Source organism: Chaetura pelagica, unplaced genomic scaffold (assembly GCF_000747805.2).
Source record: "Chaetura pelagica isolate M959 unplaced genomic scaffold, ChaPel_1.0 scaffold109, whole genome shotgun sequence".
NCBI classification, from domain to species: domain Eukaryota; kingdom Metazoa; phylum Chordata; class Aves; order Apodiformes; family Apodidae; genus Chaetura; species Chaetura pelagica.
The window spans coordinates 10,991,121-11,016,584 of NW_009970725.1; the positions used below are offsets into that span (position 1 = coordinate 10,991,121).

The 25,464-nt window shown below is 41.8% G+C and overlaps 1 protein-coding gene across 1 annotated transcript in view; it reads right to left on the bottom strand.

Moving 5' to 3' along the window:
• Positions 1 to 5,293: 5,293 nt before the first annotated feature.
• DLGAP1 (discs, large (Drosophila) homolog-associated protein 1) overlaps positions 5,294 to 25,464 on the bottom strand; it is a 139,668-nt gene continuing 119,497 nt past the window's right edge. The window contains 4 exon segments of the mRNA XM_010006858.1: positions 5,294 to 6,578; positions 9,687 to 9,839; positions 11,573 to 11,664; positions 20,765 to 21,183. Of these exon segments, the coding sequence (XP_010005160.1) occupies positions 6,369 to 6,578; positions 9,687 to 9,839; positions 11,573 to 11,664; positions 20,765 to 21,183 (874 nt within the window). The 3' untranslated portion in view covers positions 5,294 to 6,368.

Sequence of the window (25,464 nt, forward strand, 5' to 3'; positions counted from 1 at the left end):
CCTGCTGGGGAAAAAGGTTAGTTAGATCGAAGGGGTTACCTTTTGCTATTTGACATCTCACCTGCCTAGTTGCTGTCTCCAAACTAAGTTTGCCTGAGCACACAGTTGTTTACCCAAGTGACTTATTTTACCTGGGTGAGACATTTGATATCCGTAAAACATCCTCCACCCTCTCTCCTACTGCTTTTCTTTAACTCCAGGCAAGGCCCCTCCCTTTGCCTGAACCTTTGAAAGCTCTGAAATGTGGCAGAGCACCGTTGTCAGTGCAGCTCTGGGGCCATACAGTGTTTGCCTTCTCCAGGGGCTCCGCGACACTCCAGTATTTCTCCTCTTTGAATAGAGCTGGCAAAATCCATAATTGCTTCCATTCTGTTTGGCTAAAAACAAGGAAAAGCCTGGCAACCAGCCATAGGGATTGTTCAGCACAGTCAAGATGAAGAAGGCCTCTGCATCCAGAGTTGCCCATAATAGGTGGTCGCAATGTCACAGCTCAGCTTGTTTTTTAATGTATCTCTTTTTCCCTCCCCTCCCCCATCATTCATATGTTGTTTTATTTTCCCCCCTGGGTGAAGCATAGCCAGGGAGGTGATGACTTACCTGCCACAGCTCTGTAGATTGCAATCTGGAACTGGCAGAGTGTTAACACAATGCCCCAGCAGAGCTTTTCTGTCTCTAATTTCTACGATTATGTTGTTACCGGATCAGTGAAGAGAACCATGAAAAACACAATTACCAGGAAGCCCTGTTCCTTTCCTTGTCCCTTTGTCTCACTGTGGATTGGTTGTGTGACTCACCGAGTGACAGAGGACCCGCTGTATTCACCCGCGCTACTGAAGAGGGTGCTGCCCGCCGGTGGGACCCGAGCGTGGGAAAGCCCGGCCGCTGGCTGGAAAGGCCAGTCACGTCATGTTTTGCAGCTGGCATCTAAATGCATCCAGATGAATCGAGTGATAGCAGCTACCTGCTTCTGCTACAACACAGGCCGAGCTGCAGCACAAAAGAGAGCCTGCAAAAACCTCCCTGCCATGTACAAAAGCACCAGGAAGGGAAGATGGTTGTGAAGGATCTTGACATGGCAGGACAGCATGTTTTTACAGGTCACTGGCATATAGTATCAGACTAAAGGGAACTGGGGACAAATATGTTTCAACTGTGAGTGCTGGTCCCAGGTTTGGCAGGCAGGTGGGGCTGACCCAACCAAGTTACGTCACACAGAGTGGGAAAGGAGAACTTCCCTTATTGACTGCGCTCCAAAATCACTTTATAAACCTAAGATTCCAATGACAAATGCCAATGGCAGCAGAGTGACCAATATTTTTATTATTAATTGCTACAAAAAAATGCCAGCTCACAGTCAACGCCAACTCTAAACGGATCTGATAGGCGAGAATACTCCAAACTGATGGTTGAACAGTATTATTTGCCTGCTGCGTGCTGCAGAAATAAACGTCTAGCAGGAGAGAACAGACTTTGGCAAACAAACTGACAACAAGCTGTGCTTGTGGAGAAGGCTCATGATTTGATCTAGAAGGGACCATTGAATGTAAGTAGGGGTAAAGTTTACCTTAAGCATGCATGAAAAAGCAGGGCTATGAGCCATGCTTTGGACTTCTTCATTCTTCTGCTGGAGAACAGCTTTAAACATATCTGCTATTTTACGCCCTCCAATTTAGTCTCATTACAAAAAGAAACCAGTCACCTCAGAAAGGTTTGAAAATAATAAAACATATTTTTTTTTCCCATCCCTGATGTTTCAGTTTATCAGTGACCAATGAGAACACACATTCCAGGATATGAAATCACTTAATCTCAGTGGTAATAAACATTTATGCAGAAGTTTCTCTGCCTGTAGATTCCCAGCACACATCTTTTCTATCTTCCTGTGCTGAGGGTCTAAACATGGAGAAACATCATGTGGTGGAGCACTGGCATGCTATTAATATAACTATTAGGCTCTATAGACTGAATCAGAATCTGTTTAAATGCTGGTGTAGCCATGAACAACATAATCTGGAACATATTTCTGTGGGATCTGGTGACCGTCTTTATTTCATGTACTAGGAAGAACCCTGTCTGGAAGCAGGACTCCAGTGAAGGGAACGCCAGCTACCTCTGCCGGGGATCCTTCTTCCCTCCTGTGTTCCAGCCACCGCTGGAGATAAGCGCAAGATGAAGGGAACCAGCAATGGCAAAAAGAAACAGGCTGGGGGTTTCTTGCTGCTTCTTTTGAAGTCACCAGCGTCACTCCTGACATCTTCAGCAGGGTTTGGCCAGGCTCTGTGCAGAAGCGCCTTTGAAGATTTTGCTAAGGCTGGAGGCCTTGATCACAGCAACACTTGCGCCTGAGAGTAACTCTGTGCAGATGAGCACTTCCAGGGTGCTCAGCAGGACTCTTCGTATGAGACTTTGCAGGATGGGTCTTAAGCAATGAGTGCTTAAGAGAAACATTCTGCTTGTCGTGCTTTTATCCTTGACCACATCAAATGAAATGCCTTGGCAGTTCTGGGAGAAGGATTTTACATTGAAAACCCACAGCTCTTACAAGCAGTGCATTAATTATTTTATTAATTTGCTCTTTTTACATTATGGGAAACATTCATCTATTTACATTTTCCTGTCCACACACAAACTAGATAGATAACCCTACAGAAATCCAAATCATTAAGCCATAAAAACACTCTCCTCTATTTAAAGGCTTTAAAATTTGTGTCTTTTGTTTCAAATCAAAAACATTTTTAAAATCACAGTTGGGAATGCAGGTAGGCCAGTGATTTACATTCCAGTTACTTAAAATACACATTTGATCATTTTCCTAAAAAAAATCCAAACAAAACAAAACAACAAAAACCCCCAATAAATTCACAAAGATAGAGTTTAAACTAAAGTGATAGTGCACATCAAAGCATTAAGGGAACACCAATAAATAAAATTAAATATATTACAAATAAATTATTTCTATTTAACTTTTCAAATATTAAAAATCTTTAATCCATTTCTTAATCTTTCTTTACAAAAAGATTATGAGAATTTTATGGAAACATCTGCAAAAAATATAATAAATACTTCTTTTTTATTTTATTCTTTTTTTTTAGCTTTTGAAGCAAGAGACAAACCCAACCTTTTCTAAAATTTCCCCCAAGGAAAAAAAAAAAGTCATACTTTAGTCCCAAAATGAAACAGAATATAGGCATTTTTAATATACACTGGGTAGGTTAGACTAAAACCAAATAGTTACAAATGATACTAAAATATGATAGAGCAAATATACTAGAATTAGTGTCGGTAAATGAGTCAAGTGGTTAACTAGTGGCATTCTAGGGGCAGAATTATTCTATTTTATATTTCTTGATCTTGGCTGTATTTTTAGTATCTTGCTAAAAAATGAAGCAAATATTATAATGCCTCTCCAGCGCCATATGAACTAACAAGCATTCAGCTAAGAATAGATTTATTTTAAACGGATACGAAAAATATTCTATGATATACAAATAAGTAGTTCATATTGTACAAGACTGGATAGTCTTCACTTTTCTGCTTTTTTAGGGGGGAGCTTGCTGGATATAAATTTCTGTAGCCACTTGTCAACCCAAGTCTTAACTCATTGTTTATAAAACATTCACAAAACTAAATAATTCTGCAACACAGTTGTGAATGTGGACTTTCACCTGAATACTTCTTTGAATATTTCAGGACAAATGAGCTCCAAAGAATTAATACTTCCTATGACTATGTATGCTCAAAAGTGGCAGTTGGCACTATTACATACTGCAAACACCGTGATGTTTCTTTGCTGCTAAAAGTTAAACGCAGTGTTTCAAAACTTGCAAATACACTGGCATTCAAACACTTAGAGGGTCAAACCTTTCGAAGCTCCTGTAACACAAAGCACTCTAGGGTTACACTGGATTTCTGATTACTCTAGTTAAAAGTCTTTTATATATTAAATTATTAGCCCTTATCTTGTAAACCACAGCAGTAAATATTTGTGCCCTGTTTATAAAGACATAGCTCAGATATCAATGGCTTTGAGAGGTAGCAAATTCTCTAGTGGTTTTAGTATGCTCTCATGAAAATACCTGGTGCCAGAACTTATTACCTCTCCTATTTTCTTGAATAAAATCAAATTAGCACCTGGCTATGATGTCATAGGAAAAGAAGCTGTCTGGCATGATCTCGATGAATAGTTTTAGCAAGAGCTTAACTTTTTGATGACAATTTTAAATGCTTTTTCAATGCAAGCTGCAGAATTGCGCCACCCTTGCAGCGGGATTTTTCATGAGTTGGATCGTCCATGAAGGTTTAACAGCTATGGGCACAGCCAGCCAGAGCTGGCAGGGAGTAATGGCTGCGCCCTGCACCCCTTCATGAAGGGGGGCTGTCCCTGCCCCTGCTGCTGTTGGGAGAAGAAAGCAGCCTGCCTTCCTCTCCTGCATACCCATGCTCTGGCAGGGGTGGTGAAGAGCACATGGGGAGCAGCAGAGAGGTCCAGAAAGCATCACTCCAGGGCCACGCACACGCTGGGTGCCACACAGAGTTCCTCTGCCCTGGACCAGCCCCATCATCCAAAACCAGCTCATGCTAATTCTGCATTCAGTAGCACGTGCCAGCCAGGCAGGCGTGTGCTCGCACACACTCACACGCACGCACACAACTTGCTTCCAGCAACATGCCTGATGTGGCTTTCCTAGTGTTGGCACAAGAGGTCTCGGTAGCGGCATGGTCAGCATTGGTCCCTGTCAGAGGAGGTGGAGGAGAAGACCCTGTCTCAGCTGGGGCTGGCTGGGGGGAGACAGGCACGAAAGGGCTGTCCTCTCAGGCTCCTCTCCAGCCCTATTGTCTGCCATTTCCCCCCAGTGTTAATGAGCTACTTGGGATGCATATTTTTTGTAACTGCAAAACAATGGCAAAAGACAGGGTAGGAAGGCTTGTCATGAAAAAAAATAAGTTCATATTGATCCTGTAACTTGTGAAAAAAACTTTATTGTTCTTCTTCAAATGGGTCTTTTATACTGTTAAGAGGAGGCTGAATTAGAAAGTTACTCCTAGATATGGACTGTTTGGTGATGAGCAGTCTGAACTGTAGCATACAACTGGCTGTGGATAGAGCAAAGCAAGTCTGGCCTGGAAAAGCATCAGAGGCTCCATGTACAGCAATTCGCCTACAGGTGTCTGTGTGTGGCTGTGTGGATGTGTGAGATCGGATGGTCCCACCGAGATTCAGACATCAACAAAACCAGGCTTTTTCTTCTTTTTTTTCTATTTTTTCTTTTTTTTCTATATATTTTTTTTTTTAAACCAATATAATCCATACAATACAATACAAGAGGAATTGACAATACAGTACAATTTAAAAAATTCTTAATACTTGGACAAGAAAATCCTTCTTTTATATTCTCTCTTCAACTGTCATTGCTTCTTATCTCCTTCCTTTTCACTCTTTTATTGTCTTTCAAAATAGATTATTTCCCTGGAAGATCGAATTTACAATCTTCTGCTGATTGAAATGTTTAAGTAGTGATTGATGAAATAAAAATGAGGCAGTTTGTGCAGCTGTGAGTGTGCAGGTATCTTTCCACAGAATCTTTTCTATTCCTCGCCACCCCACCTGCGGGATATATTTCCGCTTTTTCACCCCCATAGATCTGTGTGGTTTTTTTTCTCCCCCCCTCCCCACTCCCGCCCCAGCCCCCTCCCCTTGCGTGACTCCTTAAATTCAGGTGAGAAGGTGTAATTCGGAGGTTTAGAATAAAGTGCGCCATCTGCTTAAAAAAAAACCAAACAAAAACCAGTAATAAAAAGAAGGGAATCCAAGTCATAGCTGCTTTCATCTTTTGTGAGGAAGACGGCAGAGTCCAAAAGGATCACCCTGTGTGACTGAAATTTCCAAAGTCCCCTACAGTTTGATATTGCTGTACACTGGGTAACAGACTAGCTTTAGATCAACTAAAGATCATGAGTAAGTTAAATGGAGCATCTACTGTACAGGTGCACGGGTGTGTGGAAGTGTGAGCGCCGCGTTTATTTGTTTCAAACAGAAAGAAAAAAAAAGATTGTACTCGTTTACATGAGGCAAAGTGGTAGCATCAGTACATGTGACAAAGCATCATGATGACATGGGTGAACCTTCAGAAAGCGTGGGTGATTAGAGGACATCTCTCGGAGGACCAACAACTACGCCACGGCAGTGGAGTTCACTGGGAGCATCGGGGCAGCTGTGTACAGAGAGAGGGGGAGGGAGAGGAGGGGAGAGAGAGCGAGAGGAGAGGAGGAGGTACAAATACTTCGTGGTGACCTTGAGCAGGAGCCTAGAGGGGCAGATTATACATGACGCTTGTCTTGCCAGAGAGAGTCCTCCCAGTTGGATCCCTTCATAGCCTGGTCTGGGCTTCGGGGATGTATATCTCAATGCTTTCGGCGCTCTCGGTAGCTGAGTTCTGGCGGACCGATGCAGCGCGCTTGGCAGCCATCAGCCGTTTCCGGGCCTCTTGACGCTGCGAGCTTTCCAGAGAGCGTTCTCGTATGAGTGGCACCTGACCTTTCGATGGCTTCTTTGGCACTGGAGGAGGGACCCTTCTCTCCTGATCAAAGCAGAAGGTTAATGGCATTATACAGCTTCTCAGGGAAAGGCGGGAAAAACTAGGATATGTCAGTAGTTAGAACACACATTTTACCTAAGGTTTGTTAGTTCTTATCTGCCTTTCTGTCTTCAGTGAACTGGCTTTTGTGGTCAGGGGTTCATAAACACAGGGCAAGGGTAAAGGGGAGGGAAAGGGCTGGCCGCACAGCTACTTCTCCTCAGGGACGGTGCGTGTGAGACGCCCGGTGCTGCCAGGGCCCAGGTCCCCACCACCACCTGCTTAGTGCAGCTCCCCGGGGTGGGGGGATCCAGGCGTCTCCTCCTGGTGCCAGGGGCTGGACAGGAGAGCATCTCGGACGCTGCCTCCCGCCACCAGCGCGGCCGCCCGTGGCTGGGAAGGAGAGAACGCCGCTCTCGGCAGAGCCACTCTGCAAGGCCCCGACTCCCTGTGCAGCTCCCCGGGGTGGGGGGATCCAGGCGTCTCCTCCTGGTGCCAGGGGCTGGACAGGAGAGCATCTCGGACGCTCCCTCCCGCCACCAGCGCGGCCGCCCGTGGCTGGGAAGGAGAGAACGCCGCTCTCGGCAGAGCCACTCTGCAGGGCCCCGACTCCTGGGACACCCTCCTATACGTGCATAACGCTAGGTGCTCTGGCAACAAGGGGACACCATGGCTCTGGCGTTCCCAGCTGCAGATGGGAACTAGCTGCCTGCAGGTGGTGCAGCAAAATAAATATTTTTTAAAAAAACACCGTAGGTTTACATGTATTTTTTTTTTTTGTAGTGGCTTCATTGCTACTCAAAAGGCCCACACTTTGGGTCTCACTGTGCAAGCTCATAAACTCTATTCTCCTGCTAAACAGGCATGACAAAGTACAATCAGCTAGAAATAGAAAAAAAAAAAACGGGTAGGAAGAACCTAAAAACCGTTAAGAGAACATGCATTAATCATCACAGTGGCAGCTAGCTCCAGTTACGTGATCAAAAAGGAGGACTTTCAAGCATATCCCGGTGCATGCACACACACACACACACACACACACACACAAAACCCAATAAAAAAAAAAACCCTCAGAGAGGGATCTCTCCTGAAAAAGAAGTGTATTCAGGCCTGAATTTCAGGCAGCCACAAAGACTTTGTCAAGTTAATTAGATTGTCTTTCAAGTTACATCCCCTTCCAACTGTGAACATGGTCTCTGAGCGAAGGGATTTTATCACACTACAAAGGTTCCATTCTGCCCTTTCGTTTTCTCTCATGCTGCTCACAACAGCTTCCATGGCTTGAAATATAAAGGTGCTTAGTTACACTTATTCATACTTCACTTTTTCTCTCCGTCCAGGGATTAATCTATGCTGCTTAGAAAGGGCCCAGTGGCAAAGGCCAAAGGCAACTGCAAATATCAATTCCACAGAAAGTTTTTTTCTTCTTCTTTTTTTTTTTTTTTTTAAATCCTTTTTTAAAAAATAGGAGATGATCTGTTCCATCTAAAATCATAGACAAATGCTGTTGAAACAGGAACAACATCAGTGTAATTCTTTAACATCTTTACTGTCCTACTGTAGGTCCCTTTCTTCAGAACTACTTAACTTCCTTTAACCCATTATAGTCTTTTTGTTCAAAACTCTTTGAAATGTTTTTCAGAAGTAAAGCAAAGGCACATTTTATTTTATTTTTTTTATAAGGAAAGCTCTCATTTCTTACTGCTGAAATTGCAAACACTCAGCCTACCCACTTTACTGTAAAAGCTAATGAAAGACCATACACCAGCGTTTCTGTGCATGCATGCCTGCTGGTTTTAACTTCCTTTTCTGACAGATACTGGGGAAAAAAAAAAAAAAAGGAAGATAAAAAAATGACTTGCCTTCAGTTCCTTGGCTTAGTAAAACACATTCCCATTAATTCCCCTACAAAACACACTCGTGCATACATTATGTGAACATGGCACTCCTAAGTCAGGAATGAGAATTTAGTCTTAAACAGGAGGAGGGAGAGTGCTACCAGCACTGCCTTTGCAAACTTCCTGCTGCAAGATAGATGGGGTGTGATATTACTGTGGTTATTGGTCTGAAAGAAAACACTGCTTTGGTCATCGTCAGCCAGCTGACCCTCTGCTGGGGCAGCCTGGACTCCTGCCTGAGCCACTGTACCTGTAAGTCATGTTCCTCCTCCTTCCAGAGACCCTACCTGTTGGCTCTATTAATCGGTACCAGACCAGCCACAGTGGAAAATCAGCCATCAAATTATATACCTATATGAGTGCGACATTAAACTGTTGATTCCTCTAGGAATGGGTCTGTCTAAGAGTTTTCTAAAACATTTGTGTATTTTGTCTCACCCAAGTGCTGTCTGTCTCGATGCGGATAGTAAGGAGAAAAATAAGGCAATGGTGCCAAATGAGAATGGAAAGTGGAATGTGGCTCACACTTGGAGATGGCATAGTTTTTCATGGTGATAGAAGAAGACTACATTTAAAAAAAAACACCAAAGCTCCAGATGATTTTTATGCCACCTTAGGTAAACAACACTACCAGCAAAATGAACCTGATTATGAAATTACCCATTAAAAAAAACCCAAAATAAACAAAAAAGCAAACAGACAAAAAAAAAAAAAAAAAAAAAAAAAAGCAGAAGTATTTTTGTGTAACATTTTGGAAGGCATATTTTTTATATCTCTCTGCTTGTAATCTGGTTACCAAAGTCAGTGATGGTTACAGTGCTTCCCTAGTTTTTTCAGTAACACAACCTAGAACTCTTGCTATATGCAATAATATGAACCGCAAATGTGATTTATTTAATTTTAGAATAAATATATAAGGCAGTTCCTTCCAACGATTGATCATCTAATATGATTAAATGTAAAGCTTAACAAAGTTCCACATTCCCATTATCCGATTCACAAAGACAGATTTGGTTTAAAAATATGCCTGAAACATATTACAGATAATATCCCAGATGATTATTATGTAAACATTGTTATTACAATGAAATTAATTTGATATGAGCTTCATTTCACATTTTTAACGTCAACGCTGTAACACAGAGGCCTATTTAATCTGTCCAGTATTTGTGCAGGGTTTTAAATGAAGCATACAAAATCTACAATGTTCTACCTTCTTGTCATGAGGATCCATCTGTTTCCAATTATTGGCCTTTAATTGATGAAGTTCATCAAATTTCATACTAATATTTTCTATGGACAACTGCAGCATATCCCAAAACCCTGCTAAATCCTGGGAGGTCGGCCGTGGATGTGCATTAGGATTCTGTACAACAGAAGAAAAAAAACACGTTGGCTTTAGTACCTCTTAATGTAAAGCATTTGTGCAAATGGCTATGAATCTCGCTAGCAAAGCAGTTTCAGCATATCCAAGTGATTGGTGAGCCACAGAGAGAGAAACAAAACAGAATGTTACTTACTGGTGGGGGACTTTTGTGAGGAGTCTGGCTCTGTGTCAAGCTGTTGTGCCCCCGCTCAGGGAAGGCAGTGGCTACCCCCCATGGACCACAGGGAAAGGGCAGGTGGCAGGTCCCCCGTGGCAGGATCTGCCTAGGGACATTCCTAGGCACATCCGGTGATATCCTAACCCTACCCACACCATTCTGAGTCAGAAATACTTAATGGATGCTGAGGCCTTGTAAGATTATATTGATATGTTGTTATTAATGAAGAAGATATAATAATTATTAGACCCCTGAATGTTATTTGAAGTGGTTCGAGTTTTACTTGGTGCAAGTTTTCTCCCTCACCAGAAGCAATAAACACAAAAGAGTCAGTTGCTTGCCTTAAGAAATTTCTAAAGATTTGTGCTTTTTAGAGCAACAATGACAAAATTATTTTGGTGGGATGATTATACCACCAAAGCAGCAATTATTGAAAACAATAAGGTAGATATTTTAGATTCAAAAGGACAACAGAATTTTTACCTGGATTCCTAGTTTTTCAGTGCTGGACACTAGCAGGTTGCCCAGTTGTAGGCCTTTACTTACAAAGATGTGCAACCAGAATGCTTTTTCAGTTTTTATATTAAGAATTGGAAGGTTTTCTGTTACATTTATCCACTCAGGCAGATTTTAATTTTGGGGCTTCATTTTTAGAGAACTGGAAGTGATGTGGAAGATGGTGAACCCATTCCGGTGATCATCACAGGGTTTGCCTTCCCTTCCTTATTCTCTGCTCACAGAGCATAGTGCTCTGTGCTTTCTGGGCTTCTAGCAATTTATCCCAAACTGGGGAATTAAATGCATTGTATTTACTATGCAAGGATGGATTGCTAATTAAAACATTTGAAAATTTTTGTAAGTGCTCTAAGTATTTTTGAGAATACTGCTTTAGATACATGGTATGAAATGTATTTTTATTTATCAACAGGAATAGAATTCTGATTCTACTACTACTAAAAGCATAAAATTGCAAATAATAATGATAGTAGTAGCACATACCGATTACATACAGTAATAATAATAACAACAACAACATAATGGCTCTTTCTGTCTTTGCCATTTTAGCACTCTGGAAATTACTTTTCTCCCTTCTACTACTGATGTTGTGGAACATGAAGCACCCACTTCCATTGTGTGATTCCCTGGTACTTGTGTCTTGTTCAATACAGGCAGCATTTGGGTTATATGGGAAAGCTCCACTCCTGAGACTTCCGGTCCACCCTGAATGACCTTAAGGTCTTTTACCCAGATATTTCTGTGCTCATGCAAAATGACCTCAGAGGCAAGGGGACAGATCCTTGCTGCTCTGAAGTCAGTAGCAGAGACACAATGATATTTCACTCAAAGCTTTTTGCTCCTCGTTATTTTAAGGCTCTCAAGATATTGTGAAATTCATGCTGACTCCACCAAGTTTTGCAGAGTTACTCCCAAATTCATATTAATACCTTTACTGGAAAAACTACCGTATTAGTCAGAAAATCTGTCTAGTTTAGGTAGGATTATTCATGGGATTAGCAAAAGGCACACAACAGTGTCTAGAAGAAAAGTTACATACCAGGTTTTCTTCGCAAAGCTCTCTGAACTGGTAAAATTTCTGGGCCATGAGAAGCTGTGCACTGCCCACTGCAGTTCGAATTTTCCCTAGAACTGAGAGAAGAAGAAACATAAGTCACGATGTTTTCTTTGCTGCAGGCAACTAAAGGCCCATAAAAAAAGAGAAGAAAGCTGTGCAGTAGTCTGCTCTGGTTTCAAAAAGCATGTTATCTTTCCATTGTGGATTAGAGAGAAGCTTATAAATCTAAGGTCTGTTGCTTCATTTTACTCTCATTCCTCCAGTAAGACCAGTTGTAACCAGCAAGCAGCATTTCCAGGGCAATATAAACATTGCTGATCAAAAGCTTTTGCAACCTCTTACCTGAACTTACACCTCTCGTCATCACCATGACACAGGCTCAGGCTTTGAACACAAACTCAGTTCCCTGTGCAAGGACACACAGCTTTCAAACCCTGAGATGCCATCTATGCTGTTTGGAAAACACTGCATCTACCAGCATTCATGCCACCTGGCTTAGCAACTGGGTGCCCTGCCTTCAGGTTTAGCTGAGTGTTGCTCAATCTGAGCCCTAGAAAAGGAATGGTGATTTTAATGCACACCAATGATCTAATTCAGACCTTCTGAATATACTCCAGGAACTCAATTTGAAGCAGCTTCTGCCTTTGATTCCAGATGCCCAGGCATACTTCAAGGAGCAATCACACTTTGGCTTCTCCTTGCTGGTAACCTGGAGGGAGGCATCAGAGTGTCCTAGCCCAGCTCCTGCATGGTCGGGGGACTCCTTTGTACAGACAGCTGGGTACTTGTGGTCTCTTTGGACTGACTGAGTGCTGTGCATGGCTGCAGTGAACCAGAAGACAGCCTGTAGTAAATGCCTTTCAATAAAACAGAAACTCACATGGCTTTGGTTGCATTCAACCTCACTGAAATAGTGGGTTTTTACTGCTGCAAAGGGTAGTTGGGAATATGCTGCCTGAAACGGAGGCATACACTAGTGTACTCAGGGACCTGCATTTCCCTGGAGCTTTGCTGAGTTTCGGTTCAGGGGGAGTGTGTGTATGTGTACATGTGTGTGTGAAAAAAGAAGCGTGAAAAAAGAAGCAGGAAAGAAGAAGCAGGCACACAGAAACAAAGTGAAAAGACAGACATGGCCTCTACTGGCAGTAAGACAGTGAATCCAGAAAAAAAGAGAGAGATTTTGGGGACTGCTGATTTTAAAACAAAATTGATGCTGTGAGCAAGAAAGGAGCTACTGGATTGTTTGAGACTTTCAGTGCTCAGGAAACAAAACAACTATGCTATATGCACTGTCTTCCATGAAACAGGCTGGCATCATTAATGTATCTGGCTGCATCATTAATTTTCCCTCTCAACTGAACCAACTTATTATCCCCCAATTCTGTGGTTAAATAATGATTTAAAAATTAATTTCAATTAATTAAAAAAAACCCAGAAACTCCTATTTAATGAGAAACATACATGACAGCCACTGTGTCACAATTTTCACTACCATTTCTACTCACAGATATTTGCATTTTCCCGGCCCTCATATAAACACAGCCATTTTCCCACGACAAATTTACAGTCTGGATACATGAGGCAGGTGAGAGAGGAACAGGAAAAACAAAGAGATAAGGTGGCCTGTTCAAGGTGAGTGAATTGTTGGTAGAACCTGGAAGCGATACTAGTCCTCAGCTGCCACCCTCTGTACCCCATCCCTTGGGCACAGTCACTTTTTATATAAAATCTAACACAATGTTAGCAGAGCTCCACTGGGAAAATACTGCTTAGTCTTTTGACTTACCACAATGAAAAAGGAATAGATATATGATAAATAAATAAAACCTTGAAAATATTTTTAGGGTCTGTGACCTACAGCAGAGCATGTTGTCAGCTTGCAGCTAGGATGCCACCATGCAGTGTTTGCTAAGAGAAAGGCCTCTCCAAGGGATTCACTTGCATAGCCACATGCTAAGCAGTCTGGCACAAACACCAGACACACAGTAGTACGAGAAATCTGTGTTCTGCTCCTCCGAGGCAACTGGCTTTTCCTTCAGCAGCCTTAAAGCTTGCTCCTTAAGGCTGCTGAAGGAAAAGTGGGATGTGGAGTTCATTTATACTGTAGACACACAAAGGGGAAGGGGAGGGAGAAAGAGAGAGTCTGTTCACTCTTTTTTTTTTTTTTTTTTTTTTTTCTAGGATGCCACCATGCAGTGTTTGCTAAGAGAAAGGCCTCTCCAAGGGATTCACTTGCATAGCCACATGCTAAGCAGTCTGGCACAAACACCAGACACACAGTAGTACGAGAAATCTGTGTTCTGCTCCTCCGAGGCAACTGGCTTTTCCTTCAGCAGCCTTAAAGCTTGCTCCTTAAGGCTGCTGAAGGAAAAGTGGGATGTGGAGTTCATTTATACTGTAGACACACAAAGGGGAAGGGGAGGGGAAAAAGAAGGTGTTTTTTCCTCTTTTTTTTTTTTTTTTTTTTTTTTTAAATTAAAGGAAAGAGCTCTGTGAACACACACAGAGCCCAGACTTTCATTTTGTTCCCAGAAGTCAGCTCAGCATTGCCAGGAAATAGCCGTGAGCTGCAAGATTCACTAAGCAGAATATTTTCAGCATATTGCGCAGAGAGTTTTGCACACAACTCTCATTATTGTTAGCAAGGCTTGCGTGTCTAATTCTATGCGCACAGTGCTGCAAATGGACCCCTTGGTGTGTCTAGTCATTTATGCAACCCAATATGCAAACCACTCAACTGAAAGGACTCTTCAATAGTAGGAGGAGCTACTCCAGGAGCTTTCATGTGGTTCCTATTGTTATGAAAACTCTTCCCACTGAGTATATTTGGGAACAGCTGCCTCATCTGGAGCTTGGCCACTCTGACACTTCCCAAGACTTGAGAAGGGGAGAAAAAATGGACTCTCGACTTCTTGAGACACAAGAAGATGAGGCAAGGATCTTCTGGGAAACCTGCACCACCCAAGCTGGAAATCGCATCCCAAGCATGAAGAAATGTAAATACACCTTGTTGGTGATGGATGGGAATGTGCCTCTTTCTTTGGGGGAAGAAGAGCTTAATATTCAGAGATCTCAGCAGAGGGAAAAGAAAGTCCTTGTCCTTGGCTGCCTAGCGACTGGCTATTTGCCTAAAAACCATCATCTCAGCTGACTGTGGGATGCATGCTGATGCTGTTCCCTATTGTTGTCACCTCTGCTGTAGCTGTGGCTGTATCTAGTCAAGTGTCACTGATTCCTTGCCCCTCAAAAGCAAGCGGTCTGTTAATGTGCAACTCGTCAACAACCAACTCTGTCACGGAAGTTGGGGGTGGGAGGGGGGAAAGACAAAGCATGCAAAAGACTGAAAGGAATCTCTCCAGAAGGCACAAAGCCCTATCAATAGCCTAAGTCTTGTTTCCAAACTCAGGTTGCTTTTGCTTTTACTGTTTCAAGCCAGAGTACTCATTTTGCTTACTCAGTGAAAAACAGTGCTATAGAGAAAGGCCAAGGTATTGTAAAAAAACAAAAAGTAAAAACAGACTGATACTTTCTTAGGAGAAAAGCCTGCAAGATTTGAAGTCAAATACCAAGTAAATAAATGGAATTGCAAAGATAATGCTCATAACACAAGAGAAAAAGAATGAGAGAAATCTTTAACAGCAAGGGAGATAGGGTACAGGAGAAAAAGATATAAACATTCAAATTGATGTGTTCAGCTAATAGGATACAAACAAAATGCATAAAATCAAGCAACAACAAAAAATACCGCCCCATCAAGATGCAATCATAACAGATTTAAACACCTATCTAATGTTAATCATGTCTGCTTTCTATTCCATACTGGGTTATACAGCACACTCAGCACTGGCGGATCTGAATGCCTTCCAGTAATGCATTAAGCAACATTATTAACATCCATCATATGCTTTGCTGTCACCCCTTCCCCAGGGGGAGAAGTGTATGTACTGCAGTGTTTTGTTTTTGTAGTTTGAATTTTCCCTGCATTATTTTTTTATATATATTTTTCCCCCTACCCTCCTCTCCTTGCTTTGACCTTTTTTCCTTTTAAACCCAGTTCTCTCCTGTGATGAGTTTTAAGAAATAGACAGTTATATCTATTCTGGAAGAACTGTTTCGGTGTAGCTATTTTGATACAATACAGCTATTGTGGTATGCTTCCTCCTATTATTGTTCTTGACCAGGGGTCACGGAATTTTATTCTAGGATGGACACATGCTAGTCTTTGTGTCTCTAAGCTCCCCAACCTAGTCTCCTTTTAAAATGTTCTTAAATACAGACTTAGACTATGTGCTGTTCAAGCAGTAAGTTTTTGCTTCTCCTTGTTTCTAAGAACTACATAGGACCTACTTGGGGATTGTAGAGCGTTATGTATCTCCCCCTTCCCTATCTTCTCGGGAAAAGATATGAAACAACAAAAAAGAATTGCAAACACAAACGAAAAAAAAAATTGATATTGTCACCTGCTCTACCTTGGAAGGAGACTGTGTGTGTAACAAGGATAACAAAATATAGGAAAACAACAATAAAAACCACCTGAAGTGATGTGAAGAGGCATCACACAGAAGTCACGGGGTTTTTGAGGAGCAGCAGCATTACTTGACCTTACAGCACCAACTGATTCCTTTGCATTTCAACTTTGACAGGCCCCAGGGTCTAACAAGTGACAAAGGAGGCACTTTAGGGCTGTGACTACCAAATGCCCTTAATGTAAAAACACCTGGTTGGTAGGCAGGGTGCAAGCTAGGGAATAGAAAACCAGCGACTTGCTCATTGCCTCAGGAGCAAGTGGCAGGAACAATAGCAGAAATTACAGGGACACAGCCTGACATTTGCCTTGCAGATGTTGGCTGGGGACTGTGCATATGAAGCAATTCTGCCATAGAGCTGTCACAATCCATTTCCAACCCAGGATGGACCAGCATTTTAGCCTATTCATGTTGACAGACCTACATTTAAATAAAGCCAAGCATGACAAAACCCAGGAAATTCGAAGTTAAAGCTACAGATCAGGTCTTAATCTAGGCTATTAAGGAGAAAACAGCCAAATGGAGCAAACTATGGAAGGAGCAATCCTTGCTTTGAGTCATATGTACTTAAAGGAGTGATCTCATTGAAATTAGTAAGGCTGTCTGCATGAGCAAATGCTGTTCACTGAGAGTAAGTTTCCATGTGTTCTCTGACTTACTTGGCTTTTATTAGTACAGTTCATGTTTTGGTTTTTTTTTTCCCTAACTAGATTGTTTCCTTGCTTGCAGATTTTTATTTTTTTTTAACCTTTTTTTTTTTTTCTTCTTCCTAGCCTTTGGACACTGGTAGGGCTTCCAGCCAGGGGTTGGCTTTCCTTGTAGAAACTCTCGCTTATGGAGAAGTCCCTTCTGGGGAGGAAAGAAAACCAGAACAAGAAAGGGACGAGCCGGGCATATGGCCAGAGGCACGTAGCCAGGGGTATTCCAGCAGGACTCGGCCACACGTCAGGCTCGTGACTGTCCCTCTGGAAGGCTGCATCAGGCTGCTGCGGGATGAGGCCACCTCGCTCCTCCGGGAGGCAGGGACCAGGATGGCTTGGGGAAGCCCTGCAGAGGACTGGCAAACTGTTTTCCTTTCTGAGAGTGAACTCATGGGACTCCTTTTCTTTTGCCATGCACAGCTATAACAAAAACAAAACCAAAGCAATTCTTTGGATTTCTTGTTTCTAGCCTTCAGTCTTTAAGTTTTCCTTTGAAAAAAACTGAATCAAAAGAAAAGCACAGAAAGTGTGCAAGCATTGCATGATTTGCCAGAACTGGCTGAATTTGCAGAGACTCTGATCCTAAGCAGCGAGGTTGCTGCAGATTTGAGGTCAACCTTTGTTCACAGACTAGCCCAGAGGAGTATAATACACACACAAGACAGCTATAATGACATGTCTTGTCAGAGCCTTGGTTTTCTGTTTTAGTTTTTATTTGATTGGTCGGACTTGTCTCGCCACTAAACCCACATTACACCTGACTGTGGTGAGCCAGGCCCACTGCTTGCTTCTGATGGTTATCTTCCCACTGAAGCCACATTACCACCCCATGTGAAAGATAAACATTTCTGAACAGGGGGGAAAAATTAAGCCCTCCGCTTCTTCCAGAAAATGGAATGCCCCATGTGAAATAAAAACACCAGCAAAAAATCCAGCACAAGCCAGGCCAAGGCCACAGGTGTATGTTCCTGTGTCCACCACAGCTGGGATAAAAAGCAGCCAGAGGCTGCTCACTAGCAGCACTGCAGAGGGAGTGGAACCTGTTGCTGCTAATTCTGTGTGTAAATGGTTACACCAGAGACCTGAGCCAAAAGTCAGCAACGAGGACCTGACTATACGAAACGTTGCAGGTGAGAGGCAGGAGGACAAAGCAGAGGGTTGAGGAGAAAGCAAACAAAAAAAAAGTTAAGCTGTTTCACTCGAGGCCTGATCCAAAGCAGCACTTGATTCTCACAAGGTGTTTAGCCTTATATCTCTAACGTTACTCTTTTTTTTTTTTTTTTTTTTTCTTTTATGAAAACCCTAGAGTTTGTAGCCATATCCCTGTAACAGGAAAACACACGGAAACTGTATCAAGTATCCTAGCTTAAAGTGTGAGTGCTGTTCATCTGCCCGTTACACACGCCATGGCTTTATCAGAAAATTATTTGAGATAAAACCAGAATATACAATACAATAAATAATTAATGGCAGAAGGGGAGCCACATTTCTCTCTATATTGGCATTTCATTGTGCAGCCACTGAACCACAGCTTGTTTTTATACACAGCAGTAGACTCCATTTCCCAGCTAGAAACATTCAAGCCCATCTGCTAGATTCATTCCCAGCTAGATAATACCCAACGTATCTATGTAACATACAAGCTACTGTCAAACAGCAGCGAGCTGTCTCCCCGAGACAGCTGTTTCGCACAAGGGCCGCATTGTCTGGAGGAAACGCGGATCATTTTACGTGTAGCACTGGGGGGATGAGCCCTCTGTCAGCTGCCGTGGCATCGAGAAAACCTCACTTGTCACACGTTCTCGTTATTTTGTTATCTGGCCAAACACACGCTGGGGGTGTCAGGTTGAAAACAAAGGGTGCATTCCCTGCTCTGGTTGCATTTTATTAGGAAAACCGAAGCGCGCACACACCGCTTCTGCTCCTTTTCTCCCTCTCTTCAAAGTTTAGGGATGTATGAAAAAGGCGTATTTTGGGGCAGGGTTTGTAACAGCCAGGCTTTTGTTTTGGTGCTGCTGAGCGGGCAGTGTGGCCCTGACCATATGTTTTTCCTTGGCACCAGGTAGAGCGGAGTGTGCTGAGCAGCTGCAGAAGGCCCCACGCAGCCTCTGTGGGAGGCAGCTGCCACGTGCTGCTGATGGCATCACACCAAAATCAGTACCTCACCGGTGATCACAAAACTCAGGTGATCCCTTTCCTTCTCTTGTTTCCAGTGATCGCGAGAAGTGCCAGTGAGAAAAATGAAGAGGAAGAATAATCTTCAGGACACATCATGTACACTGTAAAGAGGCATTGGAATAGCCAGCCTAACTGCTCCTTTATCTTCCCTGTAACTGACTTCTACCACCAACTGCTCGAAGAAGAGCCCTTTAAAAATATCATATATCAGCGATACCAAGACGCTGAGGGAAAGTTCTGTACATTAATATACATGTTCTGCATGTACCAGCCTTGTAAAATTCACTTCATGTTCTTTTCCCAAGGTGAACAACTACTTTGGTGCACAAATAAAGTATCTGTAGGTTTTTCCATTATTATCAGTTCATAGAATCACAGAATCATAGAATGGTTGGGGTTGGAAGGGACCTTAAAGATCATCTATTTCCAAGCCCCTTGCTATGGGCAGGGACACCTCCCACTAGACCAGGTTGCTCCAAGCCCCCATCCAACCTGGCCTTGAACACTTCCCAGGAGGCAGCATCAACAACCTCTCTGGGCAACCTGTTCCAGAGTCTCACCATGCATTTCTAAAATTAAAAAAACCCTAAACTAAACTAAAATTGCTAGTGTTAATTCCCTGCCTGCCATAAATCAAAACCTTTACATCTCAAATTACTTATCGTTTCTTGACAGGAAGGGTTAGAAATTTGGAAGAAGCAATCCTGGAGCTGAAGTACTAGTTTTTGCATTGTCAGGAGCTAATTTGTGGGTTAGAAAAATGTTATATGTATATCCAGGAAAATACGCTTAGGTGTGCCTAAATGACACAATATTGACCTCTCTATATGCAGCTGCTCCTTAGTGTTTTATAGGAACTCCCTGCTAGAATTTGAAAAAGCTTTATTCACAAGGAATGTGCCCCTAAGTTCACAGGTTTACCTATCTGCTAGATAGGTAAAGTCAATAGGTAAATCTGCTAGTCAACAGCTATCATTAGTACTGCTCCTTGTAATGGAAGGAAATGGGAAAACCTTCTATTTTCACTGGGAAAAAAAAAATCTGGACAGGGAAGCACATGTTCAGCTCTTCTTCCCTAATTAGAGCAAAGGAACGAGACATGAGCTACTCAAACCTTCTTAATGAAGGCTAACTAGGCATTCCCATTAACTTACAAGTGGGGTAATACTTCTGGCAGTGGTGACAGCTGAGATGTAGTTTGCATGCGTGTGGGTTTTATCACAGAATATGGAGAGCTTGTTTTACTGGAAAGATCAAAAAGGAATGAGAACTGCAAGGGAGATGAAGGGAGACTGGAGAGGGGAAGAGAGGGAGAACAATTTGGAAGCACAACTGAAATCTTTAATTTGAGAGAAGCACCTGAAGCCTTTGATGCCAACTACCATCTAAAAAGGCAACTAAAATGTTAATTAAATGAAAAGGTACAAAAATCTGTTCAATAAAATTCTTACATTATAAGAAGTGATTTCAAACCAGAGAGTTAAGAAACATTTATACTACAAGATCCCTAACTGTGATCTCCTAATTATCCATTGAACTATGCAATCCCAAAAGCTAATACCTGTGGAGTTTCAGAAGTGCCAAGCATTTGCATTCCCTGTCAGCTTTAATAGCAGTCATTATATACATACATAAAGCAATTTTGAAAATCATGACCAAAGCTTCATTAGCTAAATAAGAAAGGTCATGATACAGAATTCCCTGGAGTAAATTTGACCTATATTACTTTTTTTTTGGTAGTTGCAATATTATTGTACACAGTTACTTACTGTCTTCAGGTAAGTTGTTTTCCCGTTCTTCTCTCTCCATCTGTTGGCACCAGCCCTCCATACGATCTCTCTCTGCCTGAAGTAGCTTCAGAAACCAGTGGCCATCTCGTGGGCACACGGACCTTTGAACGGCTTCCAGAGGATCTTCAGTGATAGAGTCAATCCAGGGGTCAGGAGGAGGTAAAATTGATGGATCAAAATCTGTATCAAAGTCATCATCTACTGCACAGGCATGATAATGGTTTCCTGACCCTTGTATGCTAACGGTGGAGGTGCTTGCATCTCGGGAAAATTGTCTTGATATTTGTCCAGAACATGTATTGTCCTCTTGAGGGTCGATTATTTCAAAGTTCTCGTGGAAATCCAAGTCTGCTTGCACGGCTGTTGTTACACTATTAGATCGTGTAAACCTGCGAAAGCTTTGTAGAACACAAACATAAAATATTTAGAAAGCTTTTTCTTGGAAACTTGGCAAGAAAGGATTTATTAAGATTCTCCCACTCCCCTAAGACTGGCAGTCATGGCTCTCAGCATTACACTCAGGTGCTTTTCCTTTAAATGATCAGCATAAACTTCTTTTCTCATTGAAAGCCAACACAAAAACATCTCTTTTTTCCATGCAAGCTCACTGTTAATTGAGGCAAGTACCCCTAACTGTTGTGTGGTTTAACAAAGCCAGAGGCTAGTCCAAGAGACAGCCTGTAGTGTCAGTAGCTCAGGATTTTAGGTTATCAGTTAATGTGAAGTTAAAAGGGCTCAATTTTAAGAAGTGTCTTATCTTTCAACTTCTAAAATTCACGGCCCTTTGAAGTTACCCAACCAAACTCACAAGCCACATTTAAAAACGATATATGTGAGATTGCTAAGATAGTAATACTAATGAGTCCACTATATATGTAATATTATACATTCAATTTATAAAGAAGATAAGTATTTTTAATCTAGGTAAGTATTTTGTATTACTTCTTCATAATTACTCTTCATAATTATGTACCTGCTAATACCACTGCCATATGTTACAATTTTAGTGTCCATTCCCTGTGTCCAGAGATTTTGTTTTTCACATTCAGCCTTCAGTTTCAAAATGGTCTTCTCTTCTCCACCAAAGCTAGTATTCTTAGTTGCTATCTATGTTACCCTCATTGTGGTGGCTGCTGTCCTGTAGTGTAGCTTCCTTTCACCTTGCATAGTTCCCCTACATTGGGAGCCTCTGAGGGCAGAGACCAAGCCCTGAAGGTAAAGGCAAAAGCAGGGGAAAGAGGAGTTTTGGGGCTTTACATTTGGTTGGGTTTTCTTTATGTAAAACAGCACTCCAGATTCTGCAGTCCAAGGCATCTGATGTGAAGAGGCTGATAGAGAAGGAACAGAGGGAAGTGTAAGGACTAGGACACCTAATGCTGTTGTAGGGGTAGCAGTGAGAGCAGTTATGGCAAGCAATAAATTGTGGAGGAAATAAGTGGAAAATCTGCAGGCAAATAACTACAGTCAGGGTAGCTCTAGAAACTGATGCACTGAGGAACACAAGAAAACACGTGAAGCAGACATCTGTCTTAATCCATGATGAAACTACAAAGTAATTGATGTAGATGTTACTTAAATAAGTAGTATTTAGGCTTCAGAAATAACATAGTTCTGAACTGAATAAGGACAGATTGCCTCCCCTTCTTTTTACTAACTCTGTGCACTCATGCAGCTGCTCCTTCACTTCTAATTTGGTCACAGTCTCACACTTCTTCTTGAAAACAGACTTAGGTAGGACCCATTTCACTGTGATATTTTGGCTGTTTCACACTTACCAGTTCTAGTTTTAGTTTGAGCTTAAGCAGCAATGAAAGTGCTGAGGATACAGTGAAGCTGGATGCTAAGCACCATTTAACTCCCTTTCATTTATATTCCACCTTCCACTAAAGAGCAGTAGCCAATTAGACAAGTCTAAGTGACAGCAAAACTTTGTCAGGTGAATTTAGTCTGCAGCTGGGGAGTGAACAGATGGAAGGATGTTGAGGGGGAATTTAATGTCCTATATACCTGATACATCCAGATAGCTCAGGAGGAGTGCAGCAGACTTCAGGGAGAACTTAATATCAAGTTTTACTTAGAGAGAAAATTAATGGCTGCTGCTCTGGGCCTTTGAGAGGATCAGAGCAAACCAAAACTAGAGTTGAGAAGGGTTCTCCAACTAAAAAGAAAGGAAAGCCAATTCCTCTGCAGAAGAAAGCTCAAATTAACTTCTCAGCCACACCAGTCCCTGGAAAACTTTAATAATAGAATGTATCTATATATTTTTTATAATGGCCTAGAATACAAACATTTTAATGTAGCGCCTGCCTCTTGCAGTTCTTTTGAAAACTAAATTATGCCAAAGTCATGGTTTTACCACCATAGTTTTGCATGATATGCACCAGCAAACTGAAAAATATGGAATGAGCAGAACTTTTCAACTCAGTAGTATTTATTCTTTGACAAGCAGTGAAAAACATTTTGCTACAGAGTGACACAGCAGAAAAAAATTCAAAAGGGACAACAAAGATCTCTGGAGATATGGTGTGGGCTCCATAGAAGGAAAGACATTTCTTGGTCTAGAAAACAGATGGCTGAGGAGAGATATGAGAGACCTATGAAATCCTGATCAGGTGATGTTTCACCATTTCTCAGAGTGCAAAACTGTGGGTAGGAATGCAGCTAGTTGCAAGGCTTAAAGGCCTAAAGATTAACATCCAGTGAAAGGAAGTATTTCTTCACACAATGTATAATTAAATTGCCACAGGATCATGGGAAAACCAAAGGTAAAAATAGGTTCAAAGAGAACATGACCAAATTCACAGGAGATGGGTCCAGGAAGAGCTATTGTACAGATGTAATGTCTGGCTTAGGAAGTCCCTGAACAACAGACTGCTAAATTGGGAAGATCTACTGGGAAAAACAGTGCTTTATACACACCCTTTTTACTTTTCCTTCACACACATTAATTTATAATTTTCCTAAGTATCTGCTACTGGACCCTGGCAGAGAAAAGCTTATAGGCTGGTATTGGTGGTTAGAAAGACTTTAGCTTTAGGCTGACATTACAATGAAAATCTTGCTCCATTCTATGTTAGTTTTGTTTTTTTTTTAAATTGCTTTAATTCAGCCACCAACCTGACAAATCCCTTATCTGCACTGAAGTGTGTGCATGCATGCACACGTGTGCCTACATGCACCTACAAAACTGTGTGTGCCCACACAGGCACACACTTACACAACATTTGTTTTCAGGGATTAAATCAGGGTTCACTGAGAGCCAAGGCATTAGTACACAGTGCACTCTTCCAGACCTTCCATGGTAATGGAGAGAAAGGCAATAGCCTTAACCCAGGCTTGTTCTTCTCTCTCCTCCTACCTCTGCATTGCAGCTGCCTTCTCTGCTTTCCCCAGTGCCTTAAACACTGATATCCTTCTGTTTCAGATGACCATTTGTATTTTCAGTTAAGACTCTGGCTTTTCAGTGTACACTAAATTCCAAATGTGAAAACATCAAGGTCTACTTGCCAAGAGCATGTATTGCTTGAGGCACTACATTTCAAAGCTAGTACTCTTACTGAGTTCAGCATGAGCTAGTACCACCTCAACAAATAAAATAGAATGACCTATTTTTTTTTCCCTACTTCTAATTTTTTTTCTTTTTTTTTCCCCCTTTGTTTTATCTATGTAATAGTATAGTACAGGCTTGCTCGACAGATTCTTTGCACTGGATTGTGTTACCTATCTGTCTTCAAAAGCAAAACAACTTGGCAATAGAATGTAGCATCAGTTTAAAACTGAAAAAAAGACTGTCAAGGAAATGTATGTTGAATGAAATGGAAATGCAGGAAGGCATCCACTGTCTGCCTAGTCTTTGAACATCTATACAAAATGTCTAATAGGTGGCAATTTTAGTCTCTGACATAGCTTCCTCACTCACTTCCAGGATGTTCTACTCTTACAAAATACCATTTGTGTCTCGCATGAGCTGTGTTTGGCTGCTCTCAGTTAAAGCTGCATACCACAGGAGAGCTGTTAAAGTGAATGCCTAACTTTTCACTATTTCTACACATAAAATCTACCTAAACAAACAAACAAACCCCAAAGGTTTTAATAAATTGTTGTTAATCGTTAAAAACAAAGATTTTCTTCTTCCTCTGCTTTCAGGCTTGGCCCTTTTGTACTCAGTCATGCCCTGCAGGCACAAGGTGTAATAATTACAGCTTCAGAGAACTGCAGCAGATCTGGCCTAAGGTGCAGAAAGCCATGAAACCTCAGACTGGAGAGACCAGTATGGAGAACAACAGCATGATGTGTTTTGAACAGCAACAGCAGGGTCACTTGTAGCTCAGCTCTCCACTTTTAAGTCTTTTGCTTTCTTTTGAAAAACATGTTTATATTTCAACTCAGAGCACTTCTCTCTTAAAAAAAAAGCACCAAAACCAAACCCAAAAACCCAGAAGAGATCTAGGTTTCAAACGCACTGATGCATGGTGGTCTCAGATGCACTGACATTAAATTCAGCCTGCCTCAATTTACCCATTGCTTATGTTCTTTCTTGCTTGTGGGCTTGTCTGTTAAGGTAAACTGTTGACAGCAGAAAAAAAAACAAACCACAGAAGAGTTAGCAGATCTGGTACTATGTCTTCTAATGGAAGAATCTTTGGACATACATCTTAAAGCTACACAATATTCTGTGC